Consider the following 27,508-nt stretch of genomic DNA (forward strand, 5'->3'; position numbering starts at 1 on the left):
GAAAAAATTATAAAACTCAAAATAAATAAAATCTTTAATGGAAAGGTCAAAAATTAAAATAAAATAAAATAATGAATCACAATAATAATAATAAAATGAACTGATTTTCTTTGGGCGGGGAAGGGCTGTTAGGTGGTGAAATGGATAGAGTGCAGGGGCCAGGAGGACCTAAGTTCAAGATGGTCCTCAGGCACTTGACACTTAACTAGCAGTGTAAACTGAGGCAAGTGACTTTACCCCCATTCAAATATGGTCTAAGGCCATATTTGAACACCGGTCTTCTTGACTAAAGATCTGTCTTTCTATACAGTCTCACCTAGCTGCAGTTACATCTATCTTTCCCCAGTTTTGTTAATCTAAGGAAATTAATTGTTAACTTTAAAATGAATTCCTAGTTACTTTCCCTTAATGAGGAAGAGTGCCCCAGCTATATATATGGAAGGCTTGACTCTGTCACATCAAATGCTAGTTCCACACTGAATACAGATAGCAAATAGCAAACTTATTTTATCCAATATAATGAACAGAATGTAATAAATTATACTAAAGAGAATATAGAAGAAAAAAATAGAGTGAATAAGTTTTACCCTTGGAAGTGAAATATCAGAGAGAAAGAGTAGAACAAGGCTAAGAAAAATAAGGACAAGAAAAAGAAAATGAAGAAGTAGAGAGAGACAGAGAGACAGAGACAGAGACAGAGACAGAGATGGAGACAGAGACAGAGACAGAGACAGAGACAGAGACAGAGATGGAGAGGAGTATAAGATCTCTGTCAAGGGGAATTTCCTCTAAGACTAGTGTAGTAGGAACAAGGACAAGATTGAGATATTCTACTTGTTGGTTTCTTCCCATGTTTCTCTCTCTTTAGAGATTAAATGAGAGTCTGGTCTTTCTTGAATGTAGAAGCCACAAGACCAGTATCTCTCTTCTACCAAGCTTTAGAGAATGGAGAAGACCAAGAAAGACTCCTGTAGGAGATGAGATTTCCTTTCTTGATAAACCAGTTTCTTTCATCAGTTTGCTTACTCTCCTAAAATATTTCCTAAGATATTTGACTTGTGAAATAGATATTGAGAGGATTCAAATTGAAGCTAATCTAAGGCTAGTTCAGGAAGTTAACCAGGAATGAAGGGAATTATCATTGTGGAGAAAGTCTGTATGTATTAAAATATTAGTTGACAGAGTAGTGATTTTTTAGCTTGGGGGAAAAAAAGGCTTAGCAGGAACAGCTATGTTTAAAACATTGGTATGTCTGTCCTTTGCAAGAAGTCTTTAGGGGCAGTTAGTTGGCACAGTGGATAGAGCACTAGCCCTGGAATCAGGAGGACATGAGTTCAAATCCAGTATCACACATTTAATAATCACCTAGTTGTGTGACCTTAGGCAAATCACTTAACCCTATTGCCTGGCAAAAACCAAAAAAAGAAAAGAAAAGAAAGAAATCTTTAGAGGTAGTATATTGTAAGTGGAAAGATCACAGAATGCCAGTTAGTTTGATTTAAAGATCTGATACTTTTCAGAGACTCAATAAACTTATCTCTAAAACAGGGATAAAAGATATTTAATACACAGAGTAAATATGGAGTTTTAAGAGTGCTTTGCAAACCTTAAAGCAGTATGTAAATTCCAGTATGTAAGAGTTTCCTAGTTCATCTGCTATTGTCATTTTCCTTTTTTGTCATCTTTTTTAAATTAGAAGAATGTAAAGTAGAAATTCTGTGATTTAGTTAGAACTTTTTGGAGATTTAGATTTATTCATACAATTGTTTATAGCGTGAATTTCTTCTTTCAAGAACTACTAGCTCATATCCTTTGATTAGTTATTTACTGGGGAATGATTCATAAATTCTCTCTATATCTTATACATCTCGCCTTTATCAGAGAACTTTTCAATAAAAACGTTATCATTGGAAGTGAAATATCAGAGAGAAAGAGTAGAAGAACAAGCACAAGAAAAACCATCAGCAACAATCATTTTACGCATCTATATTACTATGTGCTAGGCTCTGGAGAACAAAACCACAAAATGAAACATTCCCTGCTCTCAAAGACCTAAATTCTACGCAGAGAGATAAACTGTATTTGCATCCATAAGCATATATAAAATAAATTCAAGGTAGTTTAGGGAAGAAGGGTCCTAAAACCTCGAAAAAACCCTGGAAAGCTCCAAGTGGAGGGTGATGCTTGATTGGAGTTTTGAAGAAAATTAGGTAGTCCTAGAGGTGTAACTGTAGAATAGGCCCTGAGAGAATCAGTGCAAAGCCCTGGAATATAGGAGAATGAGGGCTGGATGTAAAGAATAAGGAAGCAAGAGAATGTGGTTCTCATCTTGGGAAATCAAGGTGATTTAAAACACACTCTCTATGTAATATGAATGTATGTATGTATGCATATAAAAGCAAGTTCCAGGCAATTTCACTGATTGGTTGTGGATTTGTTTTGTTTTTTTTATTTTTGGAGGTCTGTTGCTTTTTTTTTCTTTTGGTTACCACTTGTTAGAATGCTTGGATTCCTCCTTAAGAAGCAACAGTCGGATCACTCCGCCTTTTCCAGAGGCGGGTTGGTTCCAGTCCTCTAGTCGGTCTGTGATGGGCTAAAGGATGGAAAGACCAGGAAAGGTTGTCTTTTTTCCTGAGCGCTGAGACTCCGCCCAGACTGACCCGAAGCAAGAGAGGAGGCGCTGGTGCAGGCCAGCTGGCTCAGCAGTCCAGGCGCTTCTCCCAGGAATCTGGCCCAACTCAGAAGGGGGCAGGGTCGGAGTGCGGGAGAGCGGGCGAAGCGCCAGGGCAGGCCCTGGGCATCAGCAGCAGCTGCGGCTGCCCCACCCCCCGAGAACCTGGAGGAAGACTGGAGGAGAAGGAGAAGGAGGAGAAGGCGGAGAAGGACAATGTGGACCCCGCTCCAGAATTCCGTGGAGGTGGCGTTGCGCCGGTACCCTCAGCGCCTGTGTGCGGGGACCCTGGGGGTGGCGGTCAGCCTCTTCCTGCTCGGCTTTCTTTTCGGTAGGCGTCCGCAGGCAGAACGCCCCCCGGGCTGGGCTGCGGGCCGGGGGCCCCCATCATCCCCAGGGACTGCCCACCCTCCTTCTCTGTCCCTAGGAAGCGGGGTAGGAGAAGGGGCTGGGGATGGCAAAGGTTCGCCCAGCCCGAGACTTACCCTGGGGTAGTTGCGGGCTTAGGTCTTCCCTCCCCTCCAACCTAAAGGGAATTCTAGCATCCTTAAACTCACCTTAGCTACAAGTGTAAAATGAATTCCTCACGGCCACGGCCATATCTGGTTCCTTCTGAGAGGCCGTCGTGGAGTGCGCGTCTAAGCTCCTCAATTCCAATCGGATGCCACCTGTGTGATTCGGGTCATTTCATTCGTCATCCTGGGCCCTGGCTGGGCATCAGTGCGGCCGGTCCATTCTATCTCTGAATCCGTGATACCCCCCACCCCACCACTCCGCAGGGAACTCATTGGGTTGAGCACCTGTGCATGAGGCCCAACCTGCTTTTCAGGAATTTTTTCTCAGACTTCAGAGCAGATGCCATACCTAGAGAACACACAGTTGAGGCCCTTTTTGCATTCACTGAATCACTTGTTAGCAGCAATATGCTGGGGCTAGGAAAATGTGGGATTGGCAGCTTGCTTACTTACATCCTGCAGATTTCTGTCCAATTTCTTTCAACCAGTTTTCCTCGTTGGGAATAAAGGGAGTTCAGATGAAACTGCTGTCATTTTTCCTGACATTTAGGAGCCGTTTAATGCTCGTCTCCCTTATTGAAAGTACTTGCCATTAAGTAAAAATGCCAAAATTCTTTTTTCTCCTGAGATCACTTTCAGGTTATGACTCAAAATTACAGATTTTCAAAACCATAGAATGATAACTCTGGAAGGGCCCTTTCAAATAAAGGAGTAGTGAACTTTAGTCACGGTAAGATCCAAGTTTATATTCCACTACCTAGAGTTACTAACATTGTAACCCTGGTCAAGTTGCTTGTCCTCTCTAAGCTTTAGCTTCTTTGCCTGTAAAATAAGATTAATACTACCTGTCATATCCATTTCACAGTACTGTATGAAGCTTAGGTAAGATGATATATGCAAAGGGACATGCCATATAAATGTCAGATTATCATTATCTAGTTCAATATTCTCACATACATCTTAAATATGGAATGGGCTAGGTTTCATTATCACCTACAGTGCCTAATGAATGATTGCTGACTAGAACTGAATTGAATTGACTTCAATTTAGTGTGAACCAGACTAGACTTAGGGTCTGAAACATGAGCTCCATTTCTGCAGCCTTCCTCCTGCCTTCCTGCATCAGTGAGGTCTGCAGTTATATCACTATCTAATGTCACAATCTCTTCATTTCCAATTACAGATAAGATTTTAAATATAAATTCTTGACTAGAAAGCAAATGCAAATTCTTGCTAGGATAGGAGAGATAGCTCTCCCTTCCTCCCCCTCCCCCACATGATATCTGATTATTATTTGAAAGTAAATTTAGCTAAACTGGTTTAAGATAGAGACACAGTTCAGAAAATGAGAGGCTGCTCATCCCTCTGGTAGTAGAACTTAATCACAGTCAATAAACATTAAGTGTCTACTATATGCTAGAAGCACAGTACTAAGCAATGGGGATATGAAACAGAACATTAGATCTCCAATTTAGACTTTGCTTCTTATCCTTATTATTCTGCTAAATAACTATGATCAATCATTGGTTACTATTGAGCTATTTATTTCTCCCTCTTTGAACCTCAGTTTCCCCAGCTGCAAAATGACATGATCTCTAAATTCTAAATCCTTTCAACCCTAAATCCTAAGATTTAAAGCCCGCCCAGTTCATGATGAATCCCTCCATGAGCCAGAAGAAATTTAATTTAAGATTAAACTCTACTCCCATTCCCCTTTTTATAATCCTTGTGTACTAAAATCATGAGCTTGTCAGAATTCTTTTAGCTTTGAGGTTTGATTAGAGGCTATTTGACAGGTTGTGCTGTGCAAATATTCATCACATAGCTCCAGCATAGTCAGCATATCTATCTGAGTGCTTATTGATATTTACTTAATTTCTTTCTTGCCTGCTTTAATTACTGAAGGAGCATTGCCTCAGTCAAGCTAAGACTTATTAAAGACCTTAGCTTAAATAGACTAAGGTTTCCCACTGCATCCTGACTCACTCCCATCTGGCTACTGACCCAGATGGCTCAGAGAAAGTGAGATTGTTGACTTGATTGCAGCCCTCCCCAACCTCACTTAAATCAAATTCACTTATGTGTCATGGTATCACATTCCTGATATGATATTCTTGGAGAAAAATACATTGATATTGAATAGAATTTTGAACAACAGATCAGTTATACAATCTTAGTCATATTACATAGCCAGTTGTTTCTTTGAGGGAAAATAATATTTATTAAAAGTATCAAAAAAGCAATTGATTCCCTAGATAATCTAATAATGAACTGGTATGTGATTTATTTTCATATATTTAAAATAAAAATAAATGCATTGCAAATATATAATTTTATATAGTATATATTCACATATATAATATATTAATACATTATAATATGATATGATACAATATAATATATAATAAAATATATCATATCATACCACAATATAATATTATATTATATTATTATATATTATTATATATTTATATTATATATATGATATATGATATATAATATACAATTTCCTGTTCTTGGGAATTTTATGAACTAAGAGCCTTATACCTCCAATCCTCTACTTTTCCTATCCTATCCTTTCAAGGACTCACTCCTTTGGCATTGCCTAATTTGATAGCTTAATCTGTAATGATGTGTTAATATGTTAATTTAATTTTTTTGAACCTCACTTGAGAAAAAGAGATAATACCTTCTAGTATTACCTATCCCTCATGAAGAAGGAACTTGCTAAGCCTTAGAGCAATATCAAAATAGGTTAATTATAACTATTCTTTTTTTTTTCTTCAACTACAGGTAAGAAATGCAGTTGAACTTGGCTTTTCTCAAGAAATAATTTCTCCATAAGAATTGCTCTTAAGTACCTTCACTCCATTGACATCAACAGAATTCAGTAACTACCCAGGGCTAAGTCTCCTTATTACTGATTCGTGCCCCATCCTTATCCCATGGGAGATTTCTAGTAAACATAATAGTGTGATGCCAATCAAAACATTATTATTCTGTTTCACCAACATTCCAACTCGGACTTTGAAAGTAATGCCTGAAAAAGCATGTTCCTTTAGTTTTCCATTGCCTAAGAGTCATAGTGACCTCATGAATAGGTAACAGCCTTCAGAGTTAGAGAGACCAGATCAGGTTCAGCCTTTGACTCATACTGGATCTAAGTGATCCTCACCAAACCAGAGTATTTCCAAGTCTAAGAATTCCCTACATTAATAAAACTACAGGTTCTATTCCTGTCTCCCATTTTGCCTACCCAGCATGCACAGAGAAAAGATGATGCAGGAAGAGCCATTCACTTCATTCTTAGCTTCTCAATCCTCCCTCAGATTCACTTCTCTCCCCTCCATTCACCACTCAGCTTCCCCCCTTTTTCTTTTCCCCCCTTTCAATCTTTGATGGGGAGTACAATGAACTCAATTCAGGTCTCTTATACTCCCTATGGGACCCTAGGCAAGTCATTTAAGTTCTATTTTCCTCAGTTTCCTCAAATGTAAAATGAGTATACATACTCATAGACTAAGGTTTCCCACATGAGCCAGAAGAAATTTAGTTTAAGATTAAACTCTACTCCCATTCCCCTTTTTATAATCCTTGTGTACTAAAATCATGAGCTTGTCAGAATTCTTTTAGCTTTGAGGTTTGATTAGAGGCTAATTGACAGGTTGTGCTGTGCAAATATTCATTACATAGCTCCATCGTAGTCAGCATATCTATCTGAGTGCTTATTGATATTTACTTCCTTCCCAGGGTTGTGAGAATCAAGAAATATTTGTAGCATACTTAGTATAGTACCTAAAACATAGTAAATGCTTAATAAAGGTTTGTTTCCTTCCTCCTTGCTTCTTTGTATCACTGTTTATTGTTTTTGATGTCACATTAATAGTCTATTTCATATTAACATAGTATAATTTGTTTAACCATTTCCCAATTATTGAATGTCTACTTTGTTTTCAAATATGTACTACTACTAAAAATGTTGCTATCAATATTTTGGCTCATTTTAGTATATTTTGAAACTTTCCTGTGAATAACCTTACTTTAAGGCCTATACATAGGAGTTGTATCTCTGACAGTGAGTACACATTTAAATCACTTTTGTTTGATAATTCCAAATTGCTTTCCAGAACGATTGGACAAATTCTCATTATAAAACCAGTGCATTAGTATGTCTGTTTTTCCATAAGCCCTCCAACATTGACCATTATCGAATATAAGGTGAACATTCGGAGTTGATTTGATTTTTGTTTGTTCTTATTTTTTGTCATTGGAGCATTCTATCATATAGTCATATGATATAGTTGGTATTGGTTATATAGTTTTTATAATTGTATGATATAATTATAGTCATATAGTTGTGATTCTTTTAAAAAAAAGTTTGTTTTTAATCTTTTGAGCCATAATTTTTTTTGAGTTAGCCTTTTGGTCTTTTATGGTCATTAATTGTGTCTGCAGATGACCTGAATATAGGATATTTATAAATATATACACACAGACGTGTGTGTGTGTGTGTGTGTGTGTGTGTGTGTGTGTGTGTGTGTGTGTATCTTCTCCATACACACATGCATTAAAAAAAACTCTTGGAAGTATTTGATATACATTTTTTTCTCAGTGAACTACTTACTTTTTTTTAATCCTAATGTATTAATTATTTTGTGCAAAAACTGTTCTGTTTTATGAAATTGAAGTTACATAACTTTTATTTTTTTGTAATTGTCTCTATCCCTTGTTTGGTAAAGAATTAATGCCATACCCATAACTCTGAAAAACATATTATCTGTTTCTCTTTTGAAATTGTTTAATGGTATAGTCTTTTATATTCAGGGAAGTTAGGTAGCACAGTGAATAGTGTTCAACCTGAAATCAGGAAGACTGCTCTTTCTGAGTTCCAATCTGGCATCAGACATTTAATAGCTCAATGAGCCTGGACAAGTCATATGATCTTGTTTGGCTCACTTTCCTTATCTGTAAAATGAGCCAGAGAAGGAAATAGCAAACTACTCTAGTGTCTTTGCCAAGAAAACCTCAAATGGGTCCTCAAAGAGTTGGATATAACTGAAAATTACTAAACAGCAACTTTAATATTCAGGTCATATTCATTTTTAATTTATTGTAGAATATGGTATAAGATGTTGTTCTAAGATTAGTATTTTTTATTGATCCACTTTCCTTTATTTCTAAACAATAACAAATTGTTTGATGATTATTGCTTTTATATACAGTTTGAGGCCTAGAAGTTCTGATTCCTCTTTATTCTTATTTTTTCCTCATTCTCTTGATAATTTAAATCTGTTTCTGCAGCTAAGTTTTTCTATTATTTTACTTAGCTCTGTAATTCTTTTAATAATTTGATTGGCGTAGCATTAAATATGTAAATTAACTTGGTAACATATCATTTTTATTATATTATCAGGGTACAGCCATAAGCACTGAATATTCTTTTATTTATTTCTGTGCATGCTCCAGAATATTTTATGTTCTTTTAATTATTTGGAATAGGGCTTTCCTTTTATTATTGCCATTTGAATTTTTGTTGTTGTCATGTTGAATTGTATGGGTTTATTTTGTAGTCTTAGTTCAGTGTATAGTACATGTTATTAATTACTTATTAATTTTTAATTTATTATTGTTATTAATTAAATTATTAATATTATTAATAAGTATTTATTGAATAAGTGGTTGATTTGACTTCACTGAAGTTATTCTGATTCCCTAGAGTTTTCTAAGCAAATCATCATATCATCAGCAAACAAGGATAGTTTTGTCTCATCTTTCCCTTATTTATTAATCAATAAATATTTATTAAGCACCCTACTAACTGGCAGACAAAATGCCAAGTGCTAGGGATACAAAAAAGACAAAAACAATCTCTTCTCTTGAAGAGCTTGCCTTTTAAAATGCTTTATTTATTTTAACATTCATTTTTAAAATTTTTGATTCCCAAATTCTTTTCTTCCCTCTGATCCCTCCTCCACCCATTGAGAAGACAAGAAGTAAATCAATTATACAAGTGAAGTCAAGAAAAATGTGTTAAAGAGCTTGTCTTTAATTTTATCAAGAGAGGAATTACTCTTTTTGTGGCTTAGTGGGAGACTCCGGGTTTCCAGGAGATATGGGCAGGTAGTGGAAGGGCACAAAGATGGATGATGAACTGACAGAGATCAAAGTAGGCAATCCCTTTTGGTAAGTGAACCTTTACAAAATGTTAAAAGGTGCTTAAGAGGAAACAAAAAGGGGAGAAGAGAGAAGATGGGTGGCATGAAAGCTAATTCAGATCTGTTCTTCTGGAAATATCTTTTGTAGTCTTGTAGTTCAGGTGTTGTTTCAATAAATGTGCTTTTAACCTAATTTAGCTTTTTTTTTGCTCTTCCTTACTTTGGGGGAGCTTTCTCCAATAGTTTCTTAAGTATTTCTAATAATCAAAATACCTTAGTCACTTAAATCTGTTCTTAAAACAATATTAAAATAATGTCCCTTGACTTAAAAATACCACTATTAGGTTTGTTTCCCTAGATGATTAGGAGAAAGCAAAAGAACCTTTATGTTCTCAAATATTTATTGCAGTTCTTTTTTTGGTGGCAAAAGACTAGAATTTGTAAAGATGCCCATGAATTAGAGATGTTGAGGTTTGCTCTTCTGTTTTTAATTATAAATATGAATCTCCCTATGTATCAACTGGATGGTGTGGATATCCTGGAGGAGTAAGATTCTTGTGCTTTGTGGAAATCTTTAGCATAACTGAGAGGGAGTACTCCTCCTAATGGCATTTCTAATTTCAAACCTTTAACCCCTAGGGAATGAACTTGGAGCACTTCCTGGGTTGAGGGCCACTTCCTGGCCCATCAAGGACAGAAGCAGCTTTATCAGATCCCACCTTCTGAAACTGTATCCAAATTGCAATTTGTGGTCCAGTTTTCTAGTTGGGTCCACATGCATAATCCATAAGTTTAGAGAAAGCTAATAAATGTGAATGTTAACCTCATTCTTTTTGTTCCTTTTTGAAACTAAATTCTGCCTAATTTTATTGTCCCTTATAACAATAAACTCTGGAATTTAGACCATGTTTAATACTTTATTAGGGTCAAACTCATGGATGTTACAGGAAATAGCTGGAGAAGATGTGCTATATGATTATAATGGAATAATACTGTGCTATAAGAACTGATGAGCTTGATGATCTTAGAAAAACATGGGTATTCTTGCATGAAATTGTGGAGAATGAAATGAGTAGAATCAAGAAAATAGTGTGAATAGTAATAGAATATTGTTTTATGGTACCATTTTTCACTTGCTTTGTATAATATTGGATTGGGAACCATTGGAATAGGGCTGCTAGTCCCTATTCATTCACTTAATTACTCATTTGGCAAATTCCTCTGTATCTCTGTTTCTTCATCTGTATTAATGGTCATTGAAATCTTTTTTTGTTAAAATTTTTCATTGTTCTTAGCTCATTCTACTGAACCTTGAAGGTTTTCTTTTTTTCTCAAGATTATGTTTGACTTTAAAAAAATGCATTTTTGTAGGGTATTTGGGAGTAAGGTCAATCATGATCATATTTACTTTTAGAAATGTTAACTAACATCTTCAAGACAATTCTTTGAGCTTTGTTATATATTAGTCAGAAGGCAGCTGGTGTCATGGCAATTGCCTAAGTTCAAGTGACAAATTATAACAAGGAGTAATAAGAACCTTTCTGGCATTCAAAATAAGAGAGGTCCTAGTTGCTTTTCAGTTTAATATATTCAATTCTAGTATTTAAGTGAGACAAGTAACTAATTCTGCTCATTTCCCTGCTCACTATAAAAGCAGAACTAGACTATCATTTTCTGTCAAATATGTTATAAATGGAGCTGATAGCCTGCTGATAAATGGAATTCTTTTGTTCAATGGATGCTTTAAAGTTTAGCTAATACTGCATGATTTTCTTTTTGAGATGTAAGAATCTTTTTTTACAAATAAGTCTCCTTAACACCATAAGGCAATTGAAATGTACTTTATTTTGGTATATTGAAGAATTCGCAGTTTAACTTTCTAGTTGTGTTTTTAACTATCAAATACCTTTCTTTTCCCCTCTAATGTCTGCTTTTTTTTTGGTGGGGCAAAGGAGTTAAATGACTTACCCAAGGTCACATAGCTAGTAAATATCAAGTGTCTGAGTTTGGATTTGAAAGGGAAAAAATACCTATGAAGTTTATTGGCCCAAGAACTTTAGATTTAGAAGGTAGAAACAGAAAATGCCATTTTCTTCCCAAGTGTTCTTCTGGAGGGCAATTCCATTCCTTCTCTGACTCTTTGTCCTATTAAACAATCTGAGGTTCCCTAGGAAGTCATACATCCTTTCATTATAGCATGAGATGCTGCCCTGAACAAGTCTCCCAAGAGAAGACTTCCTTTCATTTGGCAAACTTTTCCTAAACTAAATCAATTTTGAATGGGCCATTTAACCACAGATACACCTCCTCCATATAAATTAATTTCAGAAGTATCTTTTCTCCCAATCTGGAGATATACTACCCCAAATTTTAATGTTACAGTCCTAGACCTTGTCTTTTGCTACCTATATATCCCATTATCTTGAAACTTTCTCCCTCCACTCCCAATAGTCAGTCAATAAAAATTTGTTAAATGCTTGTTATATTCCAGGCATTCTATTAAGCACTGGATTAGAATATAGGAATCATCAAACCTTTATCATTCATTTGAAGACTTAGTAAATGATATATATTACTAAATTATTTCTGTCTTCCTTCTCCTTTCCTCTTCCTTATGCTACCACCTACTCAGCTATCCTTTTCTTTAAAAGATATTGATTCACCTTCATGATTTATTACCCAACTTATAATTGAAAAAGACCTCTCCATTCTCTTCTAATTTTAATGGACATTCCTTTCTTGGATTATAGGCTCCAAAAATAGAAATTCCTTTAGAAGGTCTAGTGTCCAATCCCAAGGGAAGGCAAATTGAAATAAAAATACCTAAACTTATTTATATTCATCCCTTTCATACATTCTTTCTCCCACCAAAAAAGTCCTAGCTGATCTTTGAACCCCAACATACTTCTCTTTCTTCCCTGCATTCACTTAAGCTGTACCCTATGTTTAAAAAATATTCCTTCCTCATCTCTACACTCAGAATTTGACCTTTTTTCACAAACTAATTTAGATTTTATTTTTTTCATTATTACAATAATCTTGTTGTGAAAGTAAACATAACCTCCCCCCCCCAAAAAAATAGAGAAACCTCAGGAGAAATGAAGTGAGAGGGGAAAAAAGTGCACTTCAATCTGTGTTCAGATTCCATCAGCTGTCTCTAGGATGAGTCGCCTTCTTTATCTTAAGTCCACCAGGGAAGTTACTTCAATATCTTTTCCCACAGTCACCATCACTAGTTATATTTCCTTCCATTCTATTCCTCCCAACTCCCATTTATTCTATTCTCAATTTCCATTCACCCTGTCCCTGCTCATAAGTGTGTTGTATCTGATTATCCTAACCCACCATCTTCCCTTTCTTCTATCACCCATCCCCCTCCCTTTCTCCACCCTCCTTATCTCATCCCTTTCCTCTCATTTTTTCTCTAGGATAAAATGGATTTCTGTACCCTGTTAAATGTGTAAGTTATTTCTTCACTGAGCCATTTCTTATGAGAATGAGACCCCTTGCCTTCCACTCCATTGCAAAAGCTTTTTCTTGATGATTTTATGTGAAATATCTTAGTCACTCTACCTCTCCTTTCTCTTTCTCCCAGTATTTTCTTTTATCATCCATTGACTCCATCTTTATACTATATTATACCATTATATTCAGCTCCCTCCTGTGTCTTATCCATTTATACTCCTTTTAACTGCTCTTATAAAATGATAAGGTTCATATGAATTATCAGTATTTTCTTCCCATGCAGGAATCCACATAGTTCAGCATCATTAAGTTCCTCATAATTTGCCCTTCTCATCCACCCTCACTATGCTTCACCTGACTCCTGCACTTGAAGATCAAACTTTCTGTTCAATTGTGATCATTTCAACAGGAAAGCTGAAAGTCCCCTGTTTCATTAAAAATCCATCTTTTCATAATTATCCAACTGTGTGACTTGGGCAAGTGACTTAACCCCATTGCCTTGCAAAAACCAAAATAGAAAAAAGAAAAAGTAAGGTAGTCCATCTTTTCGCCTGAAAGAGGATATTCGGTTTTTCTGAGCAGTTGATTCTCAGTTGCATTCCAAGCTCTTTTGCCTTCTGGAATATCATATTCCAAGCCCTACAAGCCCTTAATGTAGACACTGACAAATCCTGTGTAATCCTGATTGTAGAGCCAAGGTAGTTGAATTGTTTATTTCTGGCAGTTTGTAGTATTTTCACTTTGACTTGGGAGTTTTGGAATTTGGCAATAATATTCCTGGGAGATTTTCTTTTGGAATCCCTTTCATGGGGTGATTGGTGGAGTACTTCAATTTCTATTTTACCCTCTGCTTCTAGGATCTCAGGGCAATTTTGCTGTATCATTTCTTGAAAAATGTAGCCTAGGTTTTTTTTCCTGGTCATGACTTTCAGGTAACCCAGTAATTTTAAGTTGTCTCTTCTGGATCTGTTTCTTAGGTCATTTGCTTTTCCAATGAGATATTTCACATTTTCTTCTAATTTTTTTCTTTCAGTATTATTTTATTGTTTCTTAATTTCTCACAAAGTCATGAGCTTCCTTTAGCTCCATTCTATATTTGAAGGAGTTATTTTCTTCAGAGAGCTTTTTTATCTCCTTTCCCAGTTGATCAATTCTGCTTTTTAAAGCATTCTCCTCATTTTTCTTTTGAGTTGCTTTTTTCCAATTGGCCTAAAGTAGTTTTTAACATGTTATTTTCTTCAGTATGTTTTTTGTATTTCTTTCACCAAGCTGCTGACTTGGTTTTCATGATTTACCTGCATTGGTCTCATTCCCTCTACCTCCCTTACTTGGTTTTCAGTCTTTTTAGAGCTCATCCATAGTCTGAGTCCATTTCCTATTTTTCTTGGAGGCTCTGAATACAGAAACTTCTACTTTGTCATCTTCTGAGTATATATTTTGATCCTCCATGGGAACAAAGTAATTTTCTATAGTCAGTTTATTTTTCTGTTATTTGTTCATTTGCTCAGCCTAGGACTAATTTGCTGTACTTCCAAGGCTTTGGGGGATTTTGGGGACACCCCACAGGGACCTTATGAGAGGCTCTCACTGTTCTTTTGCCTGTGCTCTGATCTATGGATGACCACAAGCCCTCCCCCTCTACCCTGGAGCTGTGAGGTGGGTCCATGTTCCTCTATGCTAGTAGGGTCCCAGACTGTGACCTGGATGTGAGTGTGGGCAAACAGCAGAGTCCTGCCCCAGGGAGAGCAGAGAGGTCTCTGCATTTTCTCTCTCTACCGCTTTATTGTCTGTGGGCTGAATGCTCTGGAAGTGTTGGATGGCTCCACAAGTTCCCACCACAGGGCTGCTCCTAGGAGGCACTGGCTGGGGGCTCCATGATCACTCTAGAGCCAAAGAGTTCTCTCACTGCCCCTTCAAGCCATCCCTGGTGATCCCAGGGTCAAGAGGTCTGGAAACTGCCCCCTCCACCATGGATCCAGGCATCCTATGGGGTGTTCCTGCAAGACTGAACTGGTTTGCTATGGTTCAGCTGCTCTAGGACTCTTTCCAAACCTGGCCCAGTGAAACAGACCTTTCCCACAGATCTTCTAAGTTGTCTTGGATTAGGAAATTATATCACTCAGTCTTTCTGTGGCTAGAGTCATAATTTCACAGCTCTTGGAGTTTTTTGGGGGGACATGTTTCTGGGAATTCCCACCTTTGCCATCTTGGCTTCCCCTCTAGAATTTGTCTTTCTTGAAGGCTTCTCTCAGTGACCACCTCATCTATGAAATCTTTTTTGAAACTTCCATTTATTATTGTTTTTCCCTCTACCCAATTTTTCTTGTTTTGTACTTTTGATACATATTTTTCTTCCCTCCCTTGACATGTAAATTCATAGCAGATTGGAATTGTTCTGTTTGTGCTGGTTTAATTCCGGATTGTAGCACATATACATTAGCCAGTTTCTTGTTTATTGAATTTAAATGAAATCAAAAATAGAAGGCTATATATCATAATGAATAAACAGATTCACTATAAAATGCCCAGGAACACTAGAGTTGAGATGTATGTAACTTGAAGAGATGAAATCTACCGCCTCTTGTATTTTAGAATTGAAAAAAATTAATTCCCTAAAGGTAGTGTGATTTTTTTCTGGGGTCATATAGTTAGTGATAGCATATGTTATCATTTTACCATTTCAGGGATAATGGTAAAGTGGAGAGATTTGATTTTTTTTAAAAATCTGACTTTAACCTTGACTCTACTACATATTATTTGTGCAACTAGATGCAAATCACTTGTCCTTGTGAAGTTTCAGTTTTTTGATTTATAAAATAAAGTGATGAATTACATGTCTGGAGGTCCATATATATATATATATATATATATATATATATATATATATATATATACATATATATATATAAAATCTATGATATTAATTTTTTTACTACAGATTTCTGAAAATGCTAAAGAAGCCAGTTAACCAAAATATTTATTGAGTAGTTTTGTGTTCCTAAAACTATACATATGTATGAGTGAGTGTGTGTGTATGTGTGTGTGTGTGTGTGTGTAAAGCTAAGTGGCTCAGAAGATAAGAAGACTGGACTTGAATTAAGGAAGCCAAGAGTTTAAATCCCACCTCATAAACTTTCTAATTGCATAATTGTGTAACATTGGGCAAGTCACTTAACATCTCTCAGGTTCAATTTCCATAGCATAAAATAGGATGAAAATGGTGATGATATCTGCCTCTCAGGATTGTTGAGGATCAAATGAGATAACATGTGTAGTGCTTCACAGAACTAAATTTGGCTATTATTTATGTTGTTGTTGTTATTTTATGGATAAAATGAAAAGTTAGGGAAATAGAAAGTTCTGTAAGACCTGGATCCTGTCTTTGTGGAATTTATCATCCTGAAGAAAAGAAGTAATTTGGGAGTTGTAAAAGATAACATTGAATAGAAATGATCATAGGATTTTCCTTTCCCTTTAAAATTCTGCCTCGGTATGATGTATATTCAATACATTAATCATTGGATTAATATGAAAAGGGCTAAGCCATGAATTCCCATTGTAAATGCACTAAGATTTGAGAGAGTGGAGGAGACTAATAGAGTTCATATAGAACATAGGTGACATGAGTTTTCTGAGAGGTTTGCTTGAGCTGTTAGGAATGAAAATGGCATCATATGTAAGAGGACTTCAAAGTGTTTTACTAAAGATGAAGTTGCTTATTTGTTAGAAAATGCAACCTTTTCATGTTCAGTCCCCATGGTGACCTTGGTTGTTTCCCAGGGCTTTGGAGTGAGGAACAATATATGTTATTGTCCTTTACTGGCACTAAAGTATTAGGTACATGGTGCAAAAGTGAGTAGATCACATTTCTGAATGTATTCTGAATATGCTCACTTGTTTGTATTTTTTTTGAAATTGTCTTTTTTGTTGTTATTTTGAATTTGTCAAGCATTGATAAACATGAGCATCTCCATTTACAATGCAATTTTAAAAAAATAGACTTGCCCATGAAACCATGCATCCCCATTATGTGCAGATTTTATCTCTTTTCAAAATTAGATGATTTAAGCTCATTGATTTAAAGTATGTCCTTCTTGCCTACTTCTGAATTTTCTTCAGTTTTCTTGTGTGCATTTTAAATAGTATTATTATTCAGTCATTTCAATCATGCCTGATTCTTCATGACCCCATTTGTAGCTTTCTTGGCAAAGATAATGGAATGATTAGCCATTTCCTTCTCTAACTCATTTTACAGATGAGGAAAATGAGCAAATAAAATTTAGAGACTTGCCCAGGGTCATGCAGTTAGAACATGTCTGATGTCTAATTTGAACTCAGATTTTCCTGACTTCAAACTTAGTGCTCTTTCCACTGTACCATAAGCTGCCCTTTAAATGCTAAAAATGACCCTTTTTTTTTGTATTGCTGACCCTCTATTGCTTATTCTCTTTTTTTCTCTAATTAGGGAAGCACAATTATTTGAAATAAGAATGTCCAAGCAAAATAAATCCACATATTGGCCATATGTGAAAAATATATATTTAAGTCTTTAACTTGAGACCCCATCTCTTTGATGGGTGGTGAGTACTTTACTTTATATTTATTACTCTGGAGTTATGAATAGTCATTGTAATATCTAGTTTCTTTATGATATTGTAGTTATTATAAAATTATTCCCCACAGCTGACTCAATACACTGTGTCAGTATATAAAAGTATTCTCATGTTCTTGTGAATCTTTCTGTTTCATCATTTCTTATGACTCAGTAATATTCCATTACTTTCATACATTATAAATTTTTCAGATATGCACCATTAAGTTGTTTTAAATTGCATTTGTTATTGAAAATTTAAAGTGTTTTGTCATATGGTAGTTGAACACTTGTTTATATGGTCAATCCTCAATATTTACACTTTTAACTTTTTCAACTTAAAGCAATCACTTGATTTTTATTAGTAATCTCATTTTCATTTGTGTAGGAATCTGCACACATTTATATTGCGTTCATTAGAGGGAAAAAAAGCTTGATATACTTAAGTTTGTTGGAGTGGCTGGTATCTTACTAGGCACCTCACTGGTCTTGTTCACTTTACCATTTAAAGAGCTCCCCATGTATTTGTTTCACATTTTTATTGTTTGCTTTTAAAATTCGAGTTTTGCATTACAATTATGTCCCCCAAAAGGGAGCAAAGTCAGTGATGTGTCTCAGAAGGAAAATAAAGGTGTTAGATAAAATTAGTGCCAGAATGTCTGTAGCCCCCTGTTGTCTGCCAGTTATTTCTGAAAAGGAAGAAAATAGTTGTAGGCTGATTCACTAATTTCATGTGAAGAATTCTTGACTCTGATCCTAGAGTGTAACCCTACCTGCTGCCATAATCAGGCCAGGGTTGGGTAAGCAGACAATTTTAGGGCACCTTTTCTAGCCTCTTCCTCATGTTAGAAAGTGAGCAGGGTGATTCTTAAAAGTGTTGGTCAGTCATCCAGGGGGCTGCCAAATCCCACTGCTGTTTTCAGTGGAGAAACAACCCTTGCTGGGCCACCTGTGTGCAGAGTAGTGACTACAGCTCCCAGGGTATCTGCACCTGCTGCTTTATCACTTGCCTTCTGACACAGGACTTTGAGGAATGGTTATGAGTTATGCCTTTTGTTGTGTATATAAATTAGATTCAAGTGAGGTAAAGCTACATGAAATCAACTGTTTCACTCTCTCTTCCAAAGTCATCATTCAGTTCCAACTGAAGAAGAGGTTTTGAGTGCCACTTGGCTCCTTTCACATGGCAAAGCACCTGGTGCTGATTCTAATCCAGCTAAGTTCTACAAGGTGGGGGCCCCATTTCTCATCTAAAAGTAACTGAAATTTTCCAGGCTATATGGCATGAAGAGGTTATCTCCCAAGAATTCAAGGATGCCTCCATTACCCATCTCTATAAAGGTAAAGGAAATAGATTGTTCTGTGACAATCACAGGGATATTTCTCTTTTAGTCATTGCTAGTAAAATTTTGGCCAGAGTCCTTCTCAATAGGCTGATCCTTCACCTGGAAGTTGGTCACCTCCCTGAGAGCCAGTGTAGCTTCAGAAAGGGTAGAGGAACAGTTGATATGGTGTTTGCTGCCTGACAACTCCAGGAAAAATGACAGGAACAGAAGAGACATCTGTATACAACATTTGTAGATCTGTCCCAGGCCATTGATACTGTCAGCTGTGAAGGTTTATGGAAAATTATGTCAAAATTTGGTTGTCTGGAACAACCAAATTACTATTGTTCATCAATTTCATGAAATGTGCTTACCTAGGTTCTAGATAGTGGATGATACCCTCAAGATTTCCCATTCACTAGCGGAGTAAAACAAATATGTGTCTTTGCTCTCATATTTTTAGCATGTTTTCAGCCATGTTATCAAACTCCTTCAATAAGGGTGAATATAGCTTCAAGATCAGCAAGCCTACTGATGGCAAATTCTTCAACTTGAAAAGACTACAAGTCTTTCTTCTGGTAGCAGATGATTGTGCACTCAATGCAGCCCCTGAAGCTGAGGTGCAATAAAAGTATGGATGCATTCTCTACTGTTTGTGCTAATTTTGGTCGTACTATTAACTCCAAGAAAACACAGGTACTCCATCAACCAGCACCACACCATCCCTATGTAGAACCATCGATCACAGCAAATGAAGAAGGTTTGAGTACTGTGGACAAATTCACTTCCTTTGCAGTGTTCTTTCCAGGGAAGTACACATTGATAATGAGGTTGACACTCACATTGCCAAAACTAGCTCTGTATTTGGGATACTCTGAAAGAAAGTATTGGGAGAGAAGACATATTAGACTAACTACCAAACTGAAGGTCTACAAAGCTGTTATACTGACCTCATTACTATATGCCTATGAAACCTAGACAGTCTGTCAGTGCCATGTCAGGAAACTGAATCGCTTCCATTTAATTTGTCTTAGGAAGATTCTAAGCAGAGGGTACCAGACACTGAGGTCCTTTCTGGAGCTAAACTGTCTAGCATTTCAACATTGTTTCAGAGAGTACAACTATGATGTGCTAGATATGTATGTTTGTCAAAAAAAGCTATTTTCTAGAGAATTCACAAGGGGATCAGAAAAAGCAATACCAAGACATCCTGAAGGTTTCATTGAAGGAATTTAGAATTGATTGTACAGCATGGGAGACACTGGCACAGGACTCCCCAGCATGGCATGTCCTCATCAATGAGGAGGCTGGCTGCACTCTATAAGGAAGGCAGAACCGAAGCAGCTCAAAGGAAACTTGACATTCATAAGTTTATAGAGCCCACTCCAGGTGTTCACATGGACTATTTGTGCCCAACCTACGGTATTCCATGCTTGTATTGGTTGATCAGCCATAGTAGAACACACTGTAATTTTTCTCAAACACAGTGATGTCATTTTGGTCTTCTTCGATAACAAAGGACAAGAACCAACCAGCTGTTGCATGTGTCTCATCTAGCATCTGCCTTGACCCACAGGGGAGTTCAGGGTCAGGGTCAAAATAAAGGCCAAGAGGAAATGTTTCAATAATGCAGAGGTTACCAGGATCAGTTCCCAATACATAAGATGACAGGATTTTAACAGTGCAGAAAAAGATTACAAAATTTGTTTCAAATTACAATATTTCCCTGTGCCCATAATTCCCTCCATCAATGGCCCTATAAATTTCTTGTGTTAGAAAAATTGTGACTATTGTCTGAAATCATTGAGTTTTTTAAATTGAGATGTAAAGACAAAAGATCACAGAATTCTAAAAAATTATTGGCAAGAAAAAATGCTTTTCATATTACCAATTTTATTACATGAACTATATTTTATTCATTAGTTCATAATTATTATAGAAGGAAAAGTACATATCTGAATTAATGTTGTTTTAAGTAATTATATACAGAAAAGTGCATTTTCTGCTATCCCTAGTGAAAGATTGCAGTTTTTCATGACCACAGGACCCAATTTCCCATCAGTTCAATGTATCAACATTCACATTTTTAACTTTCTGTGCTGTTTTATAGGAATATTGCTCCCAGGAAAGCTGAGGATTGACTGGATTTTTATTTGCTTGTTGGGAGGATGCTCTTGTTCTTTTTTCATATCAGTTCTTTAATATTTTGGATATCAGAGAAACTTGCTGCAGACTTTTCTGACTTTAATTCTAATTTTAACTCTTTTGGTTTTTCTTTTCAATTAAATTTAGTCAAAATTGTCCATTCCTTATCTGTTATCTTTCTATACCTTGTTTAGTCAAGTTAGAAGGATCTTCCTTATCCAGAGTTGCAAGTGGTATCTCATATAAATTGAAGAATCCAAGTCATGTATCCTTTTGTAGCTTACTGTGACATGAGATAGAAGGTGTTGTCTTAATCTAATTTCTATGAGACTGTTCTTAAATTCTACATTAAGGGAAAAAAAGCTTGGAATGTTGTAATATAAAAATAGGGTGTAGAGAAAAAGATAAAAGGCCTGGCTTTTACCAGTTTTCTGATTTTTGGCAAATATTTACTATTATCTTCTTTTTTTTTTTAGTTTTTTGCAAGGCAAATGGGGTTAAGTGGCTTGCCCAAGGCTACACAGCTAGGTAATTATTAAGTGTCTGAGACCGGATTTGAACCCAGGTACTCCTGACTCCAAGGCCGGTGCTTTATCTACTATGCTACCTAGCCACCCAATCTTCTCTTCTGAAAAACTGAATAATAATGTATACTCTACTTCATAAAGGTGTATTGAGGATTAAATCAGAAAATCATAAATACAGAGTTGAAATACAAGAACAAACCACTATTTATTTCACAATCCCATCTAAAAATCCTTTCAGTTACTAGTCATTCAGTCTTGAAGGCATATTATGGAATATTCACTTCATGATATTATTAATATTTCACTCCAAATCATTTTTAGGCAAACTTATTGTTAGGGAATTCTCCTTATGGTGAACTAATATCAGACCTCTAGAAGAAATTATTAATCATTAATATTTTGGGAAATTTTAGAGACTCCCTTTTTTTTTCTAAATGTTTCATTTTAAAAAGTTTCCTTTTCTTGAAGAAATTCACTGATAATAGGATTTCACTCATTCTTCTGATTTTGGACAGACCCCACCTAAGAAGATAGGAATTTAATCTACCCTTGATAAGCCCATAATGTTCTATTTAGTTTGGGTGGAGACATACTTTTTTCTACATAGCAGAAGTTTGGGAGTGGTCTGAGTAAAGATAATTTCTCTAAGGGTCACTTTCAGTTCCCCAATGAAAAGGATGTACACAGTTTGAATTTATAGCCTAAAACTGTGTGTTATCTGGTGTAGAGATACTTTCCCTAAGAGATTCTCAACCCTTCATTTTAATATAGCCCTCCTCCAATCAGTTTAATCAATTAGATTTCATTGTTGCTTGATGGACCACCTACTGTTTTGAATGATATATAAATTGTGAGTCCACCACCATGAATTTTTTTATCTAAAAGACCAGCAAATAATCACCCTTTTATTAATGACCTATTTGCCTTATTAATAAATTACCTAGAAATTATGTCTCATGAAACTTTATAAATGTCACACCTCCAAAAATTTCTATTTCAATTTATATCAACTGAAATTTTATTAAATTTGTATGCTTTTATCCAATCGATGATGAAAAAAAGTTGAAAAAATCCCAGATACTTGCAAGTATTCTAATAGAATTCACATCATAGGCTACTGTCTTTTACCATTAGTTTCAATTTTCTCTATTTACTCTTAATTTCTCATATGCAAAAAAAAATCCCTTTTAAGTCAATAGGAATTTTATTTGGAAAATAAAGACTTTGAGTAAAATGGAAAAGGTTGAGGTACTGGCAGATCTTCAAGACAAGAAGTACTTTTTATTCTTTAACATTTCTTCTAAATCTGATAGAGATAAAAGATATACCAATCTGTGGAGTACAAATGTGCTGACAGAGGATTTCATTCTCATTGGTGGCTTGCTCCCAAAGCACCAGATGATCTGGTGGATTTTTAAGTTAGTGTAAATGCTTTTGGGATGATCTAAGTGGGCTGGGCCTCATTTCAAATAATCTTTGGGTTCATTTTTTTCTTTCACTTATATTTTTTGGTTTATGAGGCAATACTACTCATATCCTGTCATTCTCTCTAAAACTTTTAAAATTAGATTATATTTTGTGTTTTAAGATATAAACTACACATAAAAACAGTCTCCTTTGTATAATAAGCTGATTATAATTATAAATCAACTATTGCCTGTCAGGCATATGGATTCTATTATAAAATTAAAATGTCCTAGAGTCAAGAGGACTTGAGTTCAAATCCTGCCTCAGACACTTAACATTTACTAGCTATGTGATCACATACAACATTTGCTAGCTATGTGATCACACACAAGTGACAACACTGATTGCCTTACAAAAAAACTTGGCAATAATGTATGAATAAAGTTATGTTGTGAATATTTTATGAATTATTAAATAATGAGGTACAGCAATTGGATAATGAGCAAATTCTCTTATCTCTTTTCATTTATTACACCTTTGTAACACCAAAAGAATGCTTTAAGATTTCTGAAATTATAACTAGAGAACAGTCTGGCACTACCACCTTGGAAATTTGACTTACTGCCACACCCTGCCCATAACATTTTAGTCTGTTTAAGTATCTGACAAATCAATTATGTATGAAATTCAGAAAACCCCTACATCTAAAATGAAGAAGACAGGAATACAAAAGAAAAATTCATTCTCTTTAAAAGTAACAGTTGAACAGGCCAATATAATCATTCCACAAATATTGCTTTTTTTAAAATTTTATTCCTTTTAGTTTGTTTGACCTTTTAAGATGCAAAAAGAAAGTTTTCAAAAGAAAACCAAAGGACAGACAAGGAATGAAGGTCCTGCTGTCCATCTTGGTCCTGGGGAATCAACAGAGTTGTTCAGAGAAAGAACCTAAAAAGAATCATAGTCCAGCTGTTTAGCAAAGTAAAATGTAAAATGTACAAAGCAAGTACAAATCTGGCAAGTGTAAATGCAATTAATCACATTATCTTCTCTTGCTTGAATAATTTTAATTATTGGAATGCACATTTTAAAATCTACAAAGAAAGAAAAAAGAGAAATTTGAAAAGAGACATTCTACTACAGAAGGAGTCTTATAAGGATTATTTGGAAATTTAAATAACATAGATTCAGACATTTTTCAAAAAAGTAGTTATTAATGAATCAAAAATCATCAAGGCTTTCAGGTTGGAAGGAGGTTTCTACTTTGTTTATTGGCCCAAAGCATCTTTGCCAGTTCTGTTATATTTTAAAAATTTTATTAATGACTTGTACAAAGCAAAAATGGTATAATTTTTAATGTAACATAAAATTAGTAAAAAATATCTCCTGTCTCGAATGATAATTGAAATTTAAAAATATTTCAACAGGTTCTTATGTTGAGCAGAGTCTAATAAAAATAATTAACTAAAATGATATTTTCCATTTGGATCTTAGTCAATTTAGTCTTTAGTATACTCTTTGAGGGCTGCTAGATGGTGCAGTAGAAAGAGCATGGGCCCTAGAGTCAGGAGGACCTGAGTTCAAATTTCATCTCTGACATTTGAGAATCCTACCTGTGTGACCTTGAGCAAGTCACTGAACCCTGACTGCCTTGCATCCAGGGCCATGTTCAATCATCCTAATTCATATCTGGCCACTAGACCCAGATGGCTCTGGAAGAGAAACTAAGACTGATGACAACACAGCATCCCCTCACTCAAATCCAATTCATGTGCTTGATGTCATAGTATTCTTTGAGATGTCATCAGGGTCATGTCCCTGATGTCATGGTATTCTTTGAGAATGAAGGACAACATCATAATTCTTGGAGTTTTGATGGATTGATCTTAATATAAATCAATTTTGATATATGATAGTAAAGAGTCATAATGGAATCTTAGACAACTGAATGTGATTCCATAAGTGATGGACCTGGAAACTCTTATACCTTCTGCTAAGTGGAAAAATAATAATAGTAATGATGATATTTGCCATCTCTATCTCCAGTTGAGTGGAAAAATACTAGTAAGCTAGAGAACAGCTTAATAAAGACAAGGAGAATGGAGAAGAGCCTGAAGATGATGGTATGTGGATAATGTTTTTAGAAATGTAATGTTTCACCCATAGAAATGAAGTCTTAGAGAACCCTAGTAGCTGTTTTCAAGTTTCTGAAAAGCTAATGTACAAAAATCAAATCTGATTTGTTCTACCTTGGCCAGAGAGCAGAAAACAAGTAACAAGAGATGGATCTTGCATCAAAGCTGGTTTAGGCTTGATATAACATGATTATTCATATTTAGAGATATATAGAAGTATAATGGATAGTCTTAGGAGGTAATGGGTTTCATCTCACCAGAGATCTTTCAGCCAAAGAATTAAATGAACAATTGTCAGGTATGGCATAGGGAGAGTTCTTTTTTCCAGTATAGTTGGCACTGAGGTCTCTTGTAATTCAGAGATGTGATCTTTTGGTGATAATAAATAATTCTGGCAAATATAGACAATATAAATAACATATTTAAGATTTTTCTTTTAAAAACAGAATCCAATGAAAACCATAATGATGAAACTTTTTTTAAAAAAATCATGAAATTCAAACTAGATGATTTCGATTACATTAAATTAAAAAGCTTTTGCACAGACAAAACCACTGTAACCAAGATCAAAAGAAATGTAGTCTTGACAACTGATGTTTCTGACAAAGGACTCATTTCTAAAATATACAGAGAACTGGGTCATATTTTTTTAAAAAAGCAATTCTCCAATTGACAAATGGTCAAAGGATATACAAAGGCAATTTACAGATGAGGAGATCAAAGCAATTCATAGTCATATGAAAAATTGCTCTAAATCATTGCTTATTAGAGAAATACAAATTAAAGCTTCTCTGAGGTACCACCTCACACCTCTCAGACTGGCCAATATGACCAGAAAGGATAATGATCATTGTTGAAAGGGTTATGGGAAATCTGGGACACCATTACATTGTTGGTGGAGCTGTGAACTCATCCAACCTTTCTGGAGAGCAATTTGGAACTATGCCCAAAGGGCAACAAAAATGTGCATACCCTTTGATCCAGCAATACCACTACTGGGTCTATACCCTGAAGAGATGATGAAAAGGGGTAAAAACATCACTTGTACAAAAATATTCATAGTAGCCCTGTTGGTGGTGGCAAAGAATTGGAAATCCAGCAAATGTCCTTCAGTTGGGGAATGGTTTAGCAACCTGTGGTATATGTATGTCATGGAACACTATTGTTCTATTAGAAAGCAGGAGGGATGGGAATTCAGGGAAACCTGGAGAGATTTGCATGAACTGATGCTGAGTGAGATGAGCAAAACCTAGCAAGTCCTAGATAAGTCCTATAAAACACTGTACACCCTAACAGCTACATGGGGGTGATGATCAACCTTGATGGACTCGCTCATTCCATCAGTGCCACAATCAGGGACAATTTGGGGCTCACTGCAATGGAGAATACCATCTGTATCCAGAGAAAGAACTGTGGAGTTTGAACAAAGACCAAGGACAATTATCTTAAATTTAGGGAAAAAATCCTTATATCTTATTGTCTGATCTTGCTATCTCTTATACTTTATGTTTTTTCTTTAAAGATATGATTTTTCTCTCATCACACTCAATTTGGATCAGTATATACCATGGAATCAATGTAAAGACTGACCAATTGTCTTCTGTGGGGGGTGGGGGGGTGGGGGGGAGGGAAGTAAGTTAGGGTAAAAATTATAAAACTCAAAATAAATAAAATCTTTAATGAAAAAATCATGAAATTATTAGTTAACTTTTGAGAAAATTTATTGTTTCAAATATTTATTCATAGTAAAAAACTCTTTTTTCTGTTAAAAGAAATGGAATGTTATTTCTCCCTATAAATTACAAATTCAGGAAGATAAATGATTTTGAAAAGCATGAAAATTAGATAGTTTTATATAAGAATGACAGTCTTTAATGAACAATTGTAATATCTAATATTTTGCAACCTCATAGACAGGAGATTAATTATTTCCCTTATCTTTGTTTACAGATAATACTCCCTCTCTTGACCATCTTGGATAGATGGCTTCCACTTATAGGTTTTGTGATAAGTCCTAGAGAATAAAACTTCTTGTCTAACATATTTTCTGTTGTTTTATTTTAACTCTATATTTTTTAAGCTTTATATTTTTAAAGCATTAATAATGTAAAAAAATATTTACATATGTCTCAACAACTCATCATCTTTGGGTATGTGTTACAGGATGGATCGCAAAACCCACCAGTGAAGTTAATACCATAATTCCTCAAAGAAATATGAGGAAGGCATTTCTGGATGAACTGAAAGCTGAAAACATCAAAGCATTTTTATAGTAAGCATATTTTCAAAAATTCATCTTGGTAATATTTGGAATAGTTGTTCTTTCTAGAAATATCCCTATATTGAATTACCTATTCAGGAAGAAACTTTGCATTTAAAAGTCTGCATGCATGTTGAATTATCTTGAAATGGTGTCATATTTCACCTAGAAAGAAAATACTATTAGTTGTAATTCATATTTATATGAGATAATAGGTAGGAATGTAAGTGAGCACAAGTTTGTAGATGGATTTTGAGTAGGTAATAAGGGTAACTGAAAGTTTATTTGAGCAGTGAAGGAAAATGATTAGCC

General features: G+C 35.4%; 1 protein-coding gene across 3 annotated transcripts in view; it reads left to right on the top strand.

The window, feature by feature from the left end:
- Window positions 1-2,824: 2,824 nt before the first annotated feature.
- The window catches only part of LOC141508452 (glutamate carboxypeptidase 2-like), an 83,231-nt gene continuing 58,547 nt past the window's right edge, over window positions 2,825-27,508 (top strand). Inside the window, exons 1-2 of one of the 3 annotated variants that reach the window (XM_074217081.1) lie at window positions 2,825-3,002; window positions 27,100-27,208. In XM_074217081.1, coding sequence (XP_074073182.1) covers window positions 2,888-3,002; window positions 27,100-27,208 — 224 coding nt within the window. In that variant the 5' untranslated portion in view covers window positions 2,825-2,887. Of the gene's footprint in view, window positions 3,003-24,273; window positions 24,925-27,099; window positions 27,209-27,508 lie in introns of those variants that run through there. The other 2 variants (XM_074217082.1, XM_074217083.1) reach the window with 2 other exon arrangements.

This window comes from Macrotis lagotis, chromosome 1 (assembly GCF_037893015.1).
Source record: "Macrotis lagotis isolate mMagLag1 chromosome 1, bilby.v1.9.chrom.fasta, whole genome shotgun sequence".
Lineage (NCBI taxonomy): Eukaryota > Metazoa > Chordata > Mammalia > Peramelemorphia > Peramelidae > Macrotis > Macrotis lagotis.